General features: G+C 35.5%; 1 protein-coding gene across 1 annotated transcript; it reads left to right on the forward strand.

The window, feature by feature from the left end:
- Positions 1-18,131: 18,131 nt before the first annotated feature.
- LOC103404089 (protein LIGHT-DEPENDENT SHORT HYPOCOTYLS 4) lies at positions 18,132-19,544 on the forward strand. The gene is made up of 2 exons (XM_008342947.4): positions 18,132-19,003; positions 19,181-19,544. Exon 1 carries the CDS (start codon positions 18,401-18,403, stop codon positions 18,998-19,000), a length of 600 nt encoding a protein of 199 aa, XP_008341169.3. The 5' UTR covers positions 18,132-18,400; the 3' UTR covers positions 19,001-19,003; positions 19,181-19,544.
- Positions 19,545-20,121: the final 577 nt, after the last annotated feature.

Raw genomic sequence — 20,121 nt, forward strand, 5'->3', positions numbered from 1 at the left:
GTTTATGGGAGGAATTGACTAATTATAAAAGTACAGGGAGAAAATTGGCAGCTCTATACAAGTTTGGGGAGCAAACCAACAAATACCTCTAGGTTAATATATCACTTAGCTTGTGTTGCACTAATTAGCTGAAGGTTTTGTAATTTAATTAATAATTAATTATGGGATGGTAATCTTAAATAACTGAGATTCTTTCCCTTAACCTCAATCATATATATATTTTTTATCAAGAAAAAGAAATTCATTAAAGGGAAAAACCTCTACTACAACCAAAGCCCAAGCAATCAAAATTGAGGACATTAAATACAACATAAGGGAGACAATGATCCCAGAAATGTGGAATATCAAGAGTTAAACCTAAATGAGCTATTGCAGCCGCCACAAAATTTTCTTCTCTTAAAACATGGTTCCATTCTATGCAATTGAACTTTGAGGCCATCCAACGAATATCCTCAAAAATAGATATTAGGTTTCAAAGGGACATCCCATCTTCCTTGAACCTCACTGATGATTAACTTTGAATCCCCCTCCACCAGAAATAGTTACTATGTCAAGATTAAAAGCATCAAGACCAATAACCCGACCCTCATAATTCCTTAACACAAGGGCAGCAACAGCTTTCTCCGAAGTAACAGAACCATCAAAGTTTAACTTTGTAACATCCTGATCAGGGGGTGTCATTGAATGACCTGCTCAGAAGAAGTGACAACCTTGCATTTTGGTTTCCATTACACCTGAAGAACAAAGAACCCATACTAGCTGCAATGACAAGGCGGCGAGTTGGGATAGAATGATGCCCCTAAACACCTTATTATTTCTTTCATTCGATATTTGTCAACAATTGAGAATTGCTTTGCTCAACTCACTAAGATCCTATTTTTTCTGAATAACTCAAACTTTCCATCCAATCCGCCATATTATCAAACTAATATGTGTTATTTCTCAACGGATTAATAGGAGATAGATTCCAAACTATTTTTGCAAAGTGGCACTTAAGAAAAAGGTGATTTTGATCCTCTTCATCTTTGCCACATGAAGGGCAAACTTTGTCAGCATTTATAATGAATTTACTTAGACATTTCCTAGGTTGAAGACTTTCTTGCATGAGGAGCCAAGAAAACATCTTCACCTTTGGAGGGATAAGTAGTTTCCATATTTTCTTAAGCAACTTAGTTTGTTACCATTCCGGGGGTTTTGATTTTGGATCTAGGTTGCACCCATAACAGAAAACATACCATTATTTGAAGCACCCCACACAGAAAACATACCATCAGTATCTCTCAAGGGAATAGAGATAATGCAATTTTCCTTGCAACATCACGATCAACCAATTTATTGAGTTTATCCATATCCCAACAATTATTATTAATAAATTCACTCACCTTGAGATCCCTGCTGATCCCCGTCTTCCGGTTTTCTGGGATTCAATGGATTAGAGGATAAGGAAGAACCCAATGATGGGTCCAAAACAAGATATCATACCATTACCCACAATCCACCTCATCCCCTTATGGGTAATATATGTCTATTATGGAGAATGTCTTTCCAAGCTAAAGAGTGATTCTGCTTCATCTTACACTCCATAAAATTCTCCTTTTTGAGGTATTTTCTTTTGATAATTTGAACCAAACAATTATTCTCATTAGTAAGAACTTTCCAACCTAACTTAGCGAAACAAGCATTATTCAAATGATCAATTCGTTTGACACCCAAGCCTCCGTCCTCTTTCAACTAGCACACTTTATCCCAAGCAACATGTTTTAGTTTTTATCCCTTCCCTAACAAAAGCCCCTACACTTTGTCTCCAAGAAGCTTTGCTATACAATTTCCAAGCTTGCCTTCATGATTTTACTTGTTGACAGGTGGCTTCGCTGAAGTTTCATGAATCAAGGTTCTTGGTATTGGCTTAGCTTTTTCACTACAACGGGGACATCGTGGTGGCGCCACACATCGAAGGCAGCTTTGGAAGAGTGAAGTGTATAATTGCACAAGGTCCCAAAATTTAAGGGCCCCCAAACAATTTTTGCTATCTAAAATATAATATTATTATATATCAAAACTGATGGAAATTGATCTCGTGTCTCCAGAAAAGTGTAAAGTTCGTAGAAAAAGCCACTTTGATGAGAATGATGATGAGTCATCCCAATTAGCGAACGAATCTCTTAGAGTTCATTACACTATATAATATCAAGCTATTGATTCAAAGAAGTTTTGATGAATATAAAGCATACGATTATATATTTGAGTTATTGTTCACTTTGGAAAGGTTGAATTCGATTGACAATAATAAATTAAAAGATTGTTGTGATCGTCTTCAAAAATTTATCTTTATCAAGAAATGTGAGTTTTTTTATGTTGATGGCGATGCATTATTTGTAGAGTTGAAGCTTTTACGAGAGCGTTTGTCAAAAGAAATGAAGACATCCATTGATGTATTGAGTTGCTTGAAGAGGATGAGTTGTTTTCTGACTGCAAGCATTGCAAACATAATTTTGTTGACAATTATGTTAATGTTACATTTGCGAAAGAGAGTTTCTCAAAGTTAAAGTAATTGAAGTCATAATGCCTCTATCATTTTCAAGTTCATGCAATCAAATGACAAACATTTCGAAAGATCGTTATGCAAGTTCTAGAGATGTAAGTCACATAAGTTCATCACACATGAAAGAATATGAGTGTATGAAAAATGCACACTTTCAATAGGCTCAAAAACTCACATAGGTTGTATATGGTTACTATGTTCACATATGAAGCTTTAAGTCATGCTTTAATTTCACATCAACAAGGCTATGTTGATTTGGTTTTTCAAAGATGATTAAACATGTACAAGGCTAACAAGAGAATAAGGAATTTCACACAACACATGCTTACTAAGTTCTTGATCATCGTGGTTCAAATTCAATCCAATTATATCATTGGGTCGGGAAACTAACAAAATCTACTTCAAAACAATAAATAAAACAAGACAATATTTTTGGATTTTCAAATTTTCTGAAATTTCTCTTTTTTGGGTTTTATTTTGTTTTTTTTAAAGAGTAAACAAAACTAATTAAGAAAATAAAAAGAAACAACATGGAAACAAATCAAACCAGTATTTAGTCGAAGGTACGAAAATTTTCAATTTCGTCAGTTTTTCAATCCTTACCCCCAAACCTAAACTGGACATTGTCCCCAATGTCAGAAAACACAATAATACATAAAATAAAAATAAAATAGTAAGAAACAAAATAAAGCATTTGGACTGAAAACTTCCCTAATTTCCATTAAAATCAAGTGATGACCCCCAAACTCCAATTTTACAATCAACTTCAAGGGTGGACATGATCAAATTTTCCTACAAAGAAAAGAAATAATTTAGTTTAGCATGCAAGAAAATTCAGAAAACAAAAACAAATGGAAAATTGAAAATGACATAAAAAGACAATGAGTAGAAATATTGGGTTGCCTCCCAATAAGCGCTTGCTTTTACGTTCGCAACCGGATGGTACCAAGAGTAATCATCCAAGGGGAGATGGTTCTTGGAGGGGTACAACCTCCACATCATGCTCCGCAAAAGATCTTGACATAGGGCTGGTTCTTGGACCTTCGAGTATGCATATACCACGAAGAGTACTTGACACAAAAACAAAAACAAAAACACTAATTAGACAAGAAAAGAAAACTTTAGAGAAATAAGTAATTAGAAATAACAATCCCCGGCGACACGGCGCCAAAATTTTGATAGGATTAAATGCACACCACAAAGTAGCACATAAATGTCCTATTGATTTTCCTTATTAAAACTAAGATTTGTCAATTGTAGCATATGAAAATAAGGGTCTTTCCCGCAGAAAATTGTTTTATCTAACTATTTAAAACGTCACAAAAACTGGGCTGCTGTCCATACTGACCAGCCATCGAAAAATAATTCTTAGACTAACTTACGCTTATCTAAAGTCTACGAAATTTTATATGACAACACTAGACACATAGAGCTACACTCACACAAATTGTTGGGATTTTTGGAAGTTGATTTGCTATTTAAATTAAATTGAACAAAAACAGGACATAAACAAATTTTAAATAGTTCATAAATTAAGAAAAACGAATTAGGGGAATTGCTATCCACCACCAAATAATCATGCAAACATGTTATGTTTCATTCAAATTCCTTTTATTTCAGGATGAAGATGCTCAAGTTGGCTCCATGTTAGAACTCAACCTATTACTCTTTCTTATGTAGTATGTTAAGAGAATGGCGTTTTCAACTTAACTTAGTCCCTAGCATGCAATCTAGAATGGCATGTTCATAGATTTAACAAGTAGAAATCATTAAGAACGAAAAGAGGTTGAGTCATCACAAGGCATCGTAAGTACTAGCGTTGTCTTACTTATCCTAGAAATTGGTTCACATGTTAATCGCAATTAACAAGTACTACTCTAGAACATATGTAGGGCCTCATTCGATAAGGGCAGACACACAAATATTCATAGTGTTAGAATCCTAGATATGCTTACTACGTATGCATCCATAGAAAACAAATAAAGAATTCATCAATGAGACAAGTAGTGAACCAATTTTCATCCATTCGAAAAAGTAATTCAAACGAAATGTCATAACGAACTTGCAATCATATTCGGGGCTTCAAAACAGCCCCTAACTACTAAAAATTAGTTACACAGAATCCTTAAATAAAAACAAAAGATAGACATGAGTTTGAGAAGATAGAACCAAAAGAAATCGACTGAGGCATCCTCCTTCTTTCCTTCCTTCCCCAACGCTGCTTTTAAACCAATTCTTGATGCATCCTTTTCTTCTCCTTACTCACCCACTAATAGCCATTTAGTGATGACAATAAGTGAGAGGAAATTGTAAAACAATTGTAACTCTTTAGGTAGCCTTTATGCCAATTACTCCCTCTTAATCCTCATCTTCAATTCCATTCCCTTTTATATTTGAATAAGTGTCAGCTGACTTGTTCTTGGCTGCATCAGTTTTGGCTGCTAGATTTATTGGGTTTATTGCTTTCATTGCAGTTACAAACTGCTCAGCCTCTTGGTAACCTTTCAGTGTTAAAACAGCCATAACTTCTTCTAGAAAAATGATATTAACAATCCGCAAACTGCTCCAGAAAATAGACATCCGTAGCTTTCCAAGAATATAAGGCCCATTCTCGAATTCATTCTGAGCTGTTCGCAATTTGCTTCCAAAGTCAGCTGATCTGCACAAGCATTTTTGACGAATTTGTTACTTAAAATCCCACTTGTGCTATTTTTCTTTTATTTGCTTGACAAATCCCACAAAACACAAAAACAAAGTAAATAGATCAAAAATATAAGGAACTAACTAAGAAAAGAGAAGTGAATTTGATGTAAAATATATATATACATGAGCTTATCAAAAGACTGTGCGAATAATCGTGGGTCACTTACGAGTCGGAACCACCTATAGTGGTTTGTACGACAAGACTGTGCACCTAACTTGGATCCAAGGTGAGCATGCAGTGCGGTAGGTGAACATCACGTGAAGGACTGTGCCCTAACCACGGGCAAGAGCACTAATGCCAGGGTGCAAATTTATGAGCTCTCAACACATCTCACATAATCATTAATTCACAATAACAATCTACTACTCACCTGGTACTTACCTGAGCGTCCACATCGTCAAATCACATTTATGCATACCATATAAATTCATAGTCTAAGCATAAATCAATAGGCATGGCATTTCAAAACATAATTTCATTTAAACACATTTTCTAGGAAAAATACCAATTATATAAGTATATACTGAAAACCAAAAGCCCACTCACTGATATGTGGAAGGGTCGTAGCCCCTGAGTCTCGCATGATTACGCTCGTCCTCTAGATAGGTCTCACCTATATGCGAAACAACTATATAAACATTATTTTAAAGCACATAACCAAAACTAGGTACTAACATCTCATACATTGCTCAATTGGGGTGTTTGAATATACCAATGTGATCTACTCAACCCCACGAACAACCCCATATTTTTAGAAAATGTTTCCAAGCATCCACACGCCCTCACGCTCTAGCCAAGGCACCGCCACATGAGCGGCCACGCGCAGGCCTGGCACACCAAACGAAACAGTTAACGTCGTCAGGGAATATTCCGTTAAAAATCAGCATATGTTGTTAAATATACCTGACACCGTTAGGAATATTCTGCAACTTTTATGGAATATTCGCCTTCTTCTCCGACGAGTTGCCGGAAACTGGGAAAAACTTCAAATCGTTAAATCTTCTTCATTTCTTAACCAAAATCCATGAAATCTACACCAAATTGAAGCTTAGGATGAGAGGAACAAATCATTACCTCTTTAAGGTCCTAAAACCCATGGAATCTCGCCGAAAAAATCACGATAATCCGACCACCTCTGAAACTCCATGAACTTGGATTTCCTGACGTCCAAAACCCTTCAAAATCCTTCCTTAAGCATCGTGAACAAGTTCTAAGGCTCCCTAAGACCTTAAAACTCAATGAAATCTTCGCGATCACGTCGGGATCACTGTGCACCACATCGGGGATTTCCTGGTTCCTGAGCTTTCGAAGTTTCCACGTCCAACCAAAGGTATAAAACAACTCTTAAGCTTGCAAGGAACACGAAAACAACATCCACAGCCTCGATCTGTGCATGAAAGAGCTAGATGAAAGATTGACCGTATGGGTGTACGGATGAATGGAAAAATCCGAGAGGGAAGGAGAGAGAAAGAGTCAGCGGGTGTTTGGGTGTGTGTGTGGTCCAGATTTGGGACTCCCAAAAACAAAGAAAAACCTTGTTCTAATTGGGTCCAAACAATTAGAACTTAACATATTTGGTCCACAACCAAAGTGCATGTCACACAACACCATCTAACGTCCAAGGGTATATAAGTCATTTCACACCATCAATAAAATATTTCAGGACGAGTTGTCACAATAGTGTGTGTGTGTGTGTTACATTCATCAAAATTAACCAAAAAAAATTATTGTATCAAAACATGGGTACATTCTTCAAAATCACAAAAAAAAAAAAAAAAAAAAAAAGATATTAGACTTAATAACATTAGTAAATTTCTTTGATTAAATTTGACATGGATACATTTTAAAATCAAAGAAAAAAGAATGTACCCATATAAGTTAAAAAATGGATTAGAAAAAAATTGAATACATTTTATATAAAAAAAATGGTACATTTTACATATAACAAATTGGTATATTTAAAAATGAGTACATTTTAATATTAAAAAGTTTTACATGAATGGGTAGCAAAATAAAAAGTACAAATAAAAAAAATATATGGGTACAAATACAAATAATGTGACAACCTGTCCCTAAAATTTCGTTTTTATTTATTTTAATTGAGAGAATTGACGAAAATGCCCTAGAGGCAAGGATTTTAACTTCTGTTGACCATCGTCTAGAGGAACGTATGACTTATTCTTTTGGCGTACTTGTGTAATACTCGTTGGTACGAACTTATAGGCAAAAGCCGTTCGCGAATCCGGATTATAACGGTATAGTTACGGACATTTGAAGTTGTTTCACTAAATTATAAATTTAAAGGAAAATAAACTTCCACCACGTGGGAATTGTAACCAATTAGAAATTAGGGAGGAAGGAGTGGACCAATCAGACAAAAGGGCAAGGGACCAATTAGATGAATAGGAGGGCAGCCAATCAAGAGGGAGGATTCCCCTATTCCCATGCACTCCATGAACCTAGGTATGATCCGGCCAATTTCTACCATTTTTCAGTTGAATTTCACATATCCATCACTTGCAATCTACTCCACCACCTTCCCTCTACCATCTCCATCCAAATTTAAGGGTTTTTAAGTCTTAACCTGCGAGGAATTTCACCGGAGCACTAGAGGTGCTTGACAACAATTCCTCCATTACGGCGAGTTCCACCACCTAAAACTACCCATAATCAACTTCCCTTGGACTCAGGAACAAGAACCAACCAGTGGTAGAGACGTTGGAACACTGAGGAAGGAGAATTGAAGTTCACCCATTTTAGGGTTCCGGTGGGTTTGAATGAAATTGGAGCCTTTCCCGGCGAAATTGGACTTGGTCATAGGTATAAAAAATTTCTCTACTCTTTGAGATCTTTATTTTTGTAAAATTTGAGAATTTTTGGAGATAGTTGAATTTTCAGGCGAATCGGGACGGCCAATTGCCGTGTGCGGTAGCTTGTGGCGGCGGCGCGTGAGTCGAGTCACCCCTTGACCTTTCTAAGCTAAGTTTGACACCCCAATTGATGAAATATCATCGTTTGAGCATAGTTTTGATATAGACCGATACTTGAACATTATGTGAATTAACGATCCGATCGTTGGATCGTCACCAAACTTTAATACATTATAGTATGTAATATTTGAGGATATTAGAAACTTACAGATTGGGAATCTGATATATGGATCTTCCCAAATTGGATTTGTAAGTGCGTAAAATAAAACGTTGACTGCCACTTGAATTGGCAATTGGCGGAGATCCAACCGTTGGATCGTAATGAAACTTTAGTATGATGTTTTAGAAGCACAATGTGGATATTTGGAAGTTACGGATCTGAAATCTTAAGTGTGGATATTTCGTATTGAGTTACGTAGGTTTGTGGACCCTACTGTTGATCTTTGACCGAAAATTGATTTTTGGTCAATGAGTCTCAAATCATTCTAGAACGTCATTGGGATGTGTTTTATGTAAGTTATGTGTTCTATTGATAAGATTTATGAGACGTGACTGAATAATTGTTCTAGGTGATGATCGTTCGTGACGTCTCGATATTGGTGTTAGGGAGTCGTAACACGGACCTCAGGTGATTGGGTCTTTTCCTTTTATCGTATGTATATCATTGATAATTCCATAAAACGCTTTTAAATTGATTTATGCATTTTATTCCATGTCATATATATATATATTTGTATATTCTAAAATACTATGATATGATTGAGTTTTAGATTGCATTATGGTATAACCATATGCATATTATCTACATATAATTGTTGTGAATGCCTTGAAGTGCTAAGGTGTACACGGGACGTACAGGTAAGTTTATAGTATTATTTGAAATGATTGAGTTAGGGCATGACTATATTAGTGTTTTGTGCAACTCCGACACTATCGTACATGTTGCAATGATAGGCAACTCCGACACTGTTGTACAGGTTGCAATAATAGGCAGCTCCGACATTGTCGTACAAGTTGCCTATGAGTCGTACATGTTGCATTAGGCAACTCCGACTCTAGTGTTATCATTGATTGATTTATGAGTTGTACAGGTTGCATTAGGCAACTCCGACTCAGGTGTTATCATGGATTGATTTATGAGTCGTATATTGTTGTTGACGATATGTAGTGATTTGGAATATTCTTGGATTTACTATTGATTTACATTTGATTTCATACTTATATGTAGTATGATTTCCTGGAACCTATACAGGATTACAGCAAGGAGTTATATCGTTTAAAATGTCTTTATTAAAGCACTATATTCAGGTCCACTCACTCTTGTTTTTATCCCTCCAGGTTCTAGTAGCAGAGTTTTTGTATCCACGAGGATTCGTGGCAAGTCTTGGTATTGAAGATTACCTTCGACAATATGATTTTCAATACACTCTACTGTACTTTACTTATACTCTGACGTCACATGTGAAATGGGGTCATTCCCGCTCACAGCGCACTCTCGTGTTTAGGCACTTTTAGGTTTAAATTTATTCACATATTCCACATCACCACACTTTATGGCTTTGTCACCTTCCAGGTGCTGGCCAACACATCTCAATTCGGAGTTCTAGTGGACAATCCGGGTCGGGATGTGTCAAATAAACTTTAAAAAATATGGACACAAAAAAAAATTAATATATGGGTACAAATTAAAACTGAAAATAAAATTGGTACAAATTAAAAAAGAATTAAAAATTAAAAACTAAAACTAAAAATATATGATAAAATTTTTAGCCATAAATATAAATATACTAATTGTATTTTTAACATTAAATGAATATATTTGGAAATAAAAAAATTATTTTATTATTTAAATAATTAATAATGTTATTAATACCCAAGGACATTGATCAAAAATTGAAAATGAATAGGATTTTAATCAATAAAGTAGCAAAAAGAAAGGATGAGAACCTAATTTCTCCAAAAAAAAAAAATTGTTCATTTCGTTTCTTAAGATTGAATTGATTGTTAATTATTTAATAATTATGATTTTTTTTGTTTGTAACTTTCTTTATCTTCAATGATATTTGGAAACTGATAATTAGTATGATTTTTAAAGTTTGTTTCAATTTTAGCATCAATGCATTGTTCAAGCTTTTTTGCAAGACTATCTTAAGAAGCACCCCTTTATAATTCATCATAGGGCCCTTGAAATTTCATACACAGCTCTACCGCACATCAAGGAATTGTACACTGCAATTTTTTTAAACATGAGGAACTCACCAAGCACTGATGTGAAGATTGCAGCGTTGAACACCGCCATAAATAATAATAATAATAATTTATTATTAGTTTCTTGTCCATGTGAATCAAACTTGACATTTATATCAGCAAAAATGCATGTCCTATATGACACACCCTAAACCGGGATGTCCACTAGGACTCTGAATCGAGCTGTGCTGGCCGACACCTAGAAGGTGACGAAGCCATAAAGTATGACGATGTGGAAAAATGTGAATAAATTTAAACCTAAGAGTGCCTAAAAACCAGAGTGCGCTAGTGAGCCGGAAGGAACCCACTCCACACATGACGTTAGAGCATAAGTAAGTACAGTATAGTGGATTAAGAATCATAACCTCGAAAGAAATCTCCAATACTAAGATTTCCTCGAATCCTCGACGATAAGAAAGCTCAGCTAATAAAACCTGGAGGGTGAAAACAAAATAAGGGTGAATGGCCCTAGAAATAAAAATTTTAATAGAAACCTTCTAAAATGTTATAACCCCTCGATGCAACACATGTATAGTTCCAGAAAATCATATCATGTATCAATGTGAAATAAAAAATATATCAACGGTAATTTCATAAATATACCACGACATAGTAACTCATCAGTAATATAAATAATCATGTGCTCAACAATCTATATTAGCACGCAGGTCAGAGTCACCTAATGTGACCTGTACAACTGCACCCATATCTCATCAATCAACACTAGCACATAAGTCGGAGTCACCTGTAGTGACCTATACGACTTATCTATATCTCATCAATCAATGCTAGCACATAAGTCGAAGTCACTTATAGTGACCTGTATGATTTATCCATATCTCATCAATCAACACTAGCACATAAGTCGGAGTCACCTATAGTGACCTGTATGACTTATTCATATCTCATTAATCAATATCCTAGTAATATGTCAGTCGGATCCACTTCTTGTGGCCTGTATGGCTGAACACATAACTCATCACATATCCCTACACACGAGTTGGAACCACCTCTTGTGGTCTGTACGACGGGCTGGGTGTAAATAATTACTCTCAAGTGCTATGATCACGTGAAGGCTGTGCGAAGTATCACAAGTCACCTACGAGTCGGAATCACCTAATGTGGTATGTACGATAGGCTGGCACCTGCCTTGAATCCATGGTAACCGTGTGGTGCGAGAGGTGAACGATCACGTGAAGGCTAGGCCCTATCCTCGGGCGAGAGCACTAACACCAGGGTGTAGGGTTATGAGCTTTAAATGTATCTAATATAGCATGTATGACTTATAGACAACCTGTACGACCATGTCTGAGTTGCTTAAAACATAAATATAGTCATGCCATCACTCAATCGTTCCAAATAAAATGTAATCATAACCATGCATCCCACGTTTCACAACATATACTCACCTGAACTTATCTGCACATCTTGCGTTCACCTTCGTACTTTAAAGCATTCACAATAATTATGCGCAATAATATACTTATGGACTTGCCCTGATGCAATCCAAAACTTAACCATATCATAGTGCTTCCAAAAATATATATATATATATCAATAATGTGGCGTAAAACGCACAATCTATAACGGCCTACTCCCAAATTATTAATTGTCGGAAACAATTATCGGTGACAAGCTCAACTAAACACTAATTTGACTAACTATCAATACTTACGATTCTTTACTTCAATTTCACGATCCTTCACACAATGATTTATGACCAGCATCCAATCACTAAATCATAAGGTTAAACCTTACATTTTCCACCAATGTCCTTCACATTGCACAATTTCCCAAACAAGGCTATTGTCTCAATTATTTAGTCTCATTTATGGTATGGTTGCATCTAACGTTTCGTTAGACTGCCTACATACCCTAAATAGGGATCAAGCCATTCGTAGTTCCCATTAGTACTTCAAGGCATTCACAGTAATTATATGCAATAATCAATTTATAACCATTTGTGGAATTATCAATCATATATATATATATATATACGATAGAAAGGAAAAGACCCACTCAACTGAGGTCCGCGCTACAACTCCCTAGCATGCATATCGAGACATCACGAACCATCGTCGCCTAGAACAATTATCAAATCACATCTTAAAGTTTTTACCGATAGAATACATATAAAACACATCCCTACATAATTCAATTCAGAAGATCTGCATCATGGATTTCCAATCCGTTCCAAAGATCCACATTATACTTCTAGAACAACATCCTAAAGTCCATTACGATCTAACGGTCGGATCTCCGCCAATTGCCAAAATCAAGTGGCGGTTAACCTTTTATTTTATGAACTTAAAAATCTAGTTCGGGAAGATCCGTATATCAGATTCTCGATCCGTAAGTTCCTATGTTCCTCAAATATTACGTACTATAACATATTAAAGTTTGGTGACAATCCAACTATTGGATCATCGATTCATATCTTTACCAAGTAGCGTATCCTAATGAGTTTAGGTCCAAATAGTCAACCTATGATATACAATTGCCAAAACTGAACTCAAGACATCTAATTTAGCCTAAGGATAACATCGACGGTCCCCTGGCCACGCGCCGCCGTGGATGGCGGTCGACCGTCCCGACTCGCTGGAAAATCCAATTATTTCCAAAAATTACCAAAATTTACAGGAATGAAGATCTCAATGAGTAGAGTAACTTTGATACCTATTACCAAGGCCAAATAGGTTGGGAAGAGCTTCAATTTCATTAAAACCCGTTGGAAACCCTATACTTAGGTGTGCTCAATTCGACCTCCAAACTTGCTCTGACGCCTCCACCACTGCTTGGGCTTTGTTCTTGGGTTCTAGGGGAGTGCTTTAGTGGTTGTAATTGGCTGAGTTAGCTTCACGTTTTGTGGATTGCCGATGTATTCCTACACACACCACCGGTGCATTTCTCCTAAAATTACCACCAAATTCCTTCTAATTTTGGATGGAAATGGAAGAGGGAAGGCTAGGAAGTTGTTTCTAGGTGGTTGTTTACTTTGATTTGCCAAAAAAATGACCGAATTTGGCCGTTAAGCTTGTCGGGTCGAGCGGGTCAAGGGGAAACCCGATTTTCCCTTCATTTTCTTCTCCCTCATTTCCCTCTTTTCCCCCTTCTTTGGTTGGTCACCTTCTCCTCTCTCCTCTCCCCATTCATCCACCCTCTCTTTCTCTTCTTTCTGATTGGGCAATAGCCCTTTTTTTCTTCTCTTCTTCCGTTCCCCCTTCTTCTTTCTCTTCTTCTTCCTCTTTAAAAATAACTAAATGATATAACCATTATATAAAAATATATAAATAATGACTAAAACAAAAGTACTTCTCGAGTTGACAGCTCCGTAAAACTTTAACCATAACCCTAAATCCTCTTCTACTTGCGTCTACGAGTCTGTAATGTCGAGTACTTCAGGAAAACGCTAAAGGATTAATTCATACACCTCACTATACGTTGATCAACGAAAGTCAATACCCTCGCCTCTAAGGGCATTTTCGTAAAATCACACTTTTAAAATTAATAAAAATGTAAAATTTGGGATGGGTTGTCACACTATATTTGCCATGTGATCATTCAACGGCTATATTGACAGAAAACTTAACAGATGTATGACATTGAATGAAATATTAGGTAAATGTATGAGATTGAAATGTTTTAAACATGTTATATACAATTGTAATTACATACATACTTGAGGATTCAAACTGTAATTTATCCTATATTTTTTAATAAAAGAGAAAAGGAAACAGGGAAAATGCGGGTAAGCTAACACATATATTATGCTCTCTGCCCGCTGCCCCCGCCGGATCGTGAGATTTTGATCAATCTTTGCAGTAGGATTGAAGTTTTAACCCCTTTCATTAAAGAAGAAACATATTCAATCATGTTTGTACGAACTCGAATATAATCACGATTACATGTTTTATTAATTGGCGTGTAATCAAATTAATTCTCTACCCTCACTTGTTACTGTTAGACTGTAAATGACAGAGGGAATTATAATAAAAGAGAATAAGAATGTAGTTGATGCATCCACTCTTTTAATTCACCTCACTTTTGGGATATTAATCATTTTTCGTATTTTTGGGTAAAGAACTTCCAAATTCCAAGGAACTTAGATAAAGTGATGAAGAGATGGATTACAAAAAGTTAAATAGAAGAAATTAGAAATGCATTTACATGAGTATTATAAGGGCATGTGAGAATAATGTAAAAATGATTACTTGGAATGACTACTTGAAATGTGTCATTTAGAAATTCCTTCCTAATACCCATGTGGTGTGTTTCTAATTTATCCTATTTAATTTGTTGTTATCTATTTCTCCCTTATGCCTAAATCCCTTGAAATTTAGAATTTCCACCAAAACATACCCTTAAAAAACTTAGAAAAAGTAGAGCTACAAATTGTGGTCGAGTCTAACCAAGAGTTTATGCTAATAATCCCTCTATAGCGTGTGGATACAAATACAAAAGAAAAGTAAACAGTAATAAGTTGAGGATTTAGAAACAAAGATAGTACTTCACATTATACCAAAAACAATATTATTGAAACTTTAAAATGCTATTCTACAATCATATGTAATAAGGAAGAAATAACACTTTGAAAAATGCATGACATTTTTCTTGGTTACAAGATTGCATGAGTTATTGCAATAATAAAACTACTAATAATCACCAACATTATTGCACTAAATAAAATAAATAAAGGCACAATATTTTTGGCGCCATGTGTTTTTGGTACAATGTTTTATTATGTTAGCATGAGAATTGAGATTAAACTGTAAGGTGAAAGATAATTCATATAGAATCCCACTTTTAAGAAAATTCCCTCAACATTTCTCAAAGTTTTTTACTCACCTCATTCTTTGTGACCAATGTCACATTGTCAGTTTTTATTGTAGTGAACTTGAGTGTCAACATATCTCCAAAAATAATAATTTCAGTGTAATGATTTAAGAACTATAGAAACCTTGGGCACTCCGAGACTCCGAGTTAATTGAACGAGAGATGGTAGTGGGAAGTTATATTTGTGAGGTTGTCCCTAATTTGAATGTGTGGGGGGAGTCAATGTTGTCAGATTTCACAAGAATATGAGTGTAGCATTGAATAAAGTTGCCGACTGTGCAACATGTGGTAGCAACTGGCGAGCAGTGTGATGGGATCATGGGTGGGTGCTCTATTTTCAATTTATAGGTAGATTAAGTCGTTATATGCCCACAAAGGTTAAGAAATGTTAATGCACAGGAGATCGTTACGCATCCATTCCATACTGTTAAACTCAAATTTGACTTTTCAATATAATGTTTTCTCTTCCTTTGTAAAGACTCGAATTAAAACTCAGAATGATTTTTAAGATTTTTTATTTTGGTTCAAATGATTTTATTTGATTTTTAAGAGCGTCTTTGCATATGACCAAAAAAAAATCTGAAAATTTCAAATTCACCATCCTTTTTAGACTCGAATATATAATGTGGGTTTAAGAGTATAATCTTGCATTAGAAATGGTCCTTAGACATTAGTCCTCTAAACTAAAAGTCAATGAGTACTCCCTAAACTTATCACAATATGAAGCAATGTTCATTTTGTGTAACATTGTTAGAAATTTGATCTAAAATAAAGGGTTTAAATAAGCAAAAAATGGACTGAATTGTTCTAATGAAGTTGTCCAAAAGAATCATTACTCTAAATTATAACAAATTCAAAAACAAATGCTCACAATTTTTTAATTCACATATCAAAGCTCCAGACTAGAATTTAGAGATCACTTTTCTAATTATTGTAACGAAAAAGGAGTAAGATTCTCTTCATTCTTTTTTTCCCTCATCTTCTCTCATTTCCTATTTGAACGGTCACGGTTAAGTCACGTTAATATTCTATTAATTTTTTATAGCAAGAGAAAGATAAAATAAAATAACGTAAAAGAAGAAAATGAAAAGAGATAAAAAAAAGAAGGAAGAGAATCCTAATCCTCGAAAAATATCACCTTCATCCTCTGTGATTAATTGAATCCAATGACCGTAAGTGGCAACTCTTTTCAATTTGAGAATGACTTGTACGTGCTTGACTGTCTATGTTCGTCTGGTTCCTACATTGCCATTTTCTCATTCAAATTAGTGGATCCTGACATGACAGATGACATGACTTATCATCAGACACTAAGAAGAAAATTAACCGCATAAACATGGCAATTCCAGGAAAGCCGTTATATATTTGATAGAGTTAAGTCATTGACTGCTAAATAGAATCCCTAAGCTTGATAAAAAAAATTTAAAAAAAAAAAGTTATCCCTAAGCTGCAAGCATGCAACGTTGGTATATAACTGTTGACTCTAAAAATTACACTGCATATGTGGTGCACAAGTTAAGTAACAATGAGCTAAATACATTTTTTGGTGGGTTGAATGCTGATGCGAGCGTGCCAATTCGCTATCGAGTTCAGTCGGACAAATGTCTTAAATGTGATAAATGTTGTGAAATGCATTGTTGACTTCTGAATTGAGCGACTTCGGCTGAGAAGAAACACTCTTGGTCTTGGGTTCTATAACCTAAAGACAAGGTTATGCCAATTTCTATGAAGTTCAATAATGGTTTGGCTATCTGTATGCCACACTCTAAAAGTAACCTCATAGTAACACCTCATTTCACCGAGAAAGCTGATGAAGTAACATCTTTTGGCGAAAGAATCAAAGACTTTTCATTGGTTAAAACTTAAGATAAATAATCAATCAGACTTGAGAGAATTCCTGTCTAACCAATCAGTCGAGACTCCTAAGGCAAATTGACTCTACAACTCCATTGTTTAAATTTTAGGCTTCGATTTTGAAACAAATGAAAATTTATAAATTAATATCTAAACTTAAAACAAAATGAAATTTGAACTATAAAAATACAAATGAAATGGTTTGACTTTAGCAACTTGTAAATATTAGACAATGCGATTTCAAAGGTAGTAGTAAATCAAACTGTGGGTGGACTTAAACCACCAAATCACATACTAAACTACAAAAAAAATAAAAAAATAAAAATTCTTTTGCACACAAAATTTGATCTTTTTAGGTTTTTTTTTCTCTCATTTCTCATTTTTAAATTCATTTTTAGTGATGCGGGATGAAGTTCCTAATATACTCCTAAATTTAACGGAAAAGTAGACGACATTAGTGAAAATGACTAATGGTACAACACATTATTGAGTTTGAGAATTAATGAAACTAATATGATAATTCAGGGATTCAAATAAACTAAATATAAAATTCATAAATCATTGCTCTAGTTAAATTTAATAATAATTTAATATCAAATTCACTGTGCTTCTCATTTAATTATAAACGGGAGGAATACCAAATCAGGAGAAGATGGTCATCTCAACCAAAAAAAATGAATGTAGGGCAAAGTGGTAATTGAAGAAAAGGTGTTGTCAATCAATACAAAAGGTAAAGAAACAAATCATGTTATTCCCTCATATTTTTTGACCCCATGACCTTTATCATGTATCCATCCCATCTCTCTTTCTCTCTCTCTCTCACTGTCAACCTCTTTCCATTTCTACAGAAACCCTACTATTTGAGGAGAGACTTCATTCGCACTTAGTACCCATTTACCACACACACACTCTCTCTCCCTCTCTCAATTTGTAGGCCTGGAAGGAACTGAGTTGCTCCCTGATTTTCGGAAAATATATATATATATATATATATATCTCTGGCAGCATGATAAAATGTTCCCATGAAACAAAGTAATAAACAAAAGCCACCCCACACCATAACCTCTTTCAAAGGGTTTCTAGTATTGATCAAACAAGGATTCTAAAAGAAACCTCGGAAGAGTAGTATATATTGTAAAAAATAAAAACAAAAGGTTATATATATAGCTAGCTAACCCTACTCCACTTTTCTCACTTGATCTATCTATATAATATCCCCATCCTCATTCCTCAACCATATAATTGGAAACCCTGCTCAATTGTTCTTTGAGTTCTTCTAATCAGCCATCCATGGATTCACTTGAAGAATTTGACCCTTCCAACTCATCAAATACTTCAAGCATCAACATCAACACCACCATCACTACCAACTCATCCTCCTCCTCCTCATTGTTACCGAGCTCCACTCTCAGCCGCTATGAGAACCAAAAGCGGCGAGACTGGAACACCTTCGGGCAGTACCTCCGCAACCACAGGCCACCGCTGTCCCTCTCGCGGTGCAGTGGGGCCCACGTGCTTGAATTCCTCAAGTACCTAGACCAGTTTGGGAAGACCAAGGTGCACATCCAGATGTGTCCCTTCTTCGGGAACCCTAACCCTCCTGCACCGTGCCCCTGCCCTCTGCGGCAAGCTTGGGGAAGCCTCGATGCCCTCATTGGCCGCCTCAGAGCCGCCTTTGAAGAGCACGGCGGGAAGCCTGAGGCAAACCCTTTTGGGGCTCGTGCTGTGAGGCTTTACCTGCGTGAGGTTCGAGATTCTCAGGCCAAAGCCAGAGGAATTAGCTACGAAAAGAAGAAGCGGAAGCGCCCACCACAGAGTAGTAGTAGTACTACTAGTACTATTCTTCCAGTTCAAGCAATACCGCCTCCAGCTCCTCGTAGTGCAAGCTAATAAGTCAGTAAAAAGCTGTTTGGGTTTTTGGTCTAGTATCAAAATCTTCATTTGATTAATTAATTATCTCTATCATACATATAATTTTCTTTGCCCTAGCTATGTTAATGAGTATTATTAGGGCGGCACGTTATTCTCACTCTATAGAAAGATTAATTGTTATTGTCTTTCTCTCATCAGACTGAACAACTTATCTACAACTGGATATATACTCCTTCGTGCCGTCTCTCATGTGATATCACAGGAGTTTTTGTCGTCATCTTTTGTATTTGTAAGTTTATATATCTACCGGCCTTATTTTTATTTTTTTTGCTTCAGAAGCATGCTTAATTGGACTGTCAGATATTGAACAATTGGATTGATAAGCAGACAGCAGTTGCACTGTTGTAGTATAAGCAAATTAGCAGTTGGGCTGGGAGTAATGAATATTATAAGTACTAGTTCTAGTAATGAATATTATTAGCAGTATGACTTAGCATAAAACATGTCATAGCTTTGTACTATAAAAAGGTCAATTGGTGAGAAGTAATAGATTTGCAGATCATGTTCTATGTCTCCTTTTGAAATTTTTCATATTCTTTAAATGCGTGTTGGCAAATCATTGAGCAGTTTGGTAGATATAACTTTTCAGGGGATCGATCCTGTGTCAGATTTGTCTAGCACAATGTATATACAGTCTCTACTTGTTTATTTTTGGTATCGACATATAAAGGTCAAATTTCTTCTTTTGTTTCCTCCATTGGATTGGATTGTTAGCTTTTCGATCGTCACCGTGGAAGTGGAAGTAGAGTGAATTGAGAACAAAACCTTTCAATTACTAATGCAAATATGCAATCGGTAGATGATGGAGTTTCTGCAAGTAAACCTTTATGAATGTATTATATTCATTCGATATATATATATATATATATATATATATATATATATATATATATATATATATATATGCATGTGGGAAGATGGGTCTTTGCCAATATGGGGTTCCTTCATTTGTCGAATGTGTCATATCACTCTTTGTGCTTCATTTGTTACCGAAAGCGGAGAAATACATTAAACAAGTGAAGTCTTATAATCGTTAAATAGTGTGTATATATATTCAAGTCATAAACAATATCAAGCTA

Source organism: Malus domestica, chromosome 13, assembly GCF_042453785.1.
Source record: "Malus domestica chromosome 13, GDT2T_hap1".
NCBI classification, from domain to species: Eukaryota; Viridiplantae; Streptophyta; class Magnoliopsida; order Rosales; family Rosaceae; genus Malus; species Malus domestica.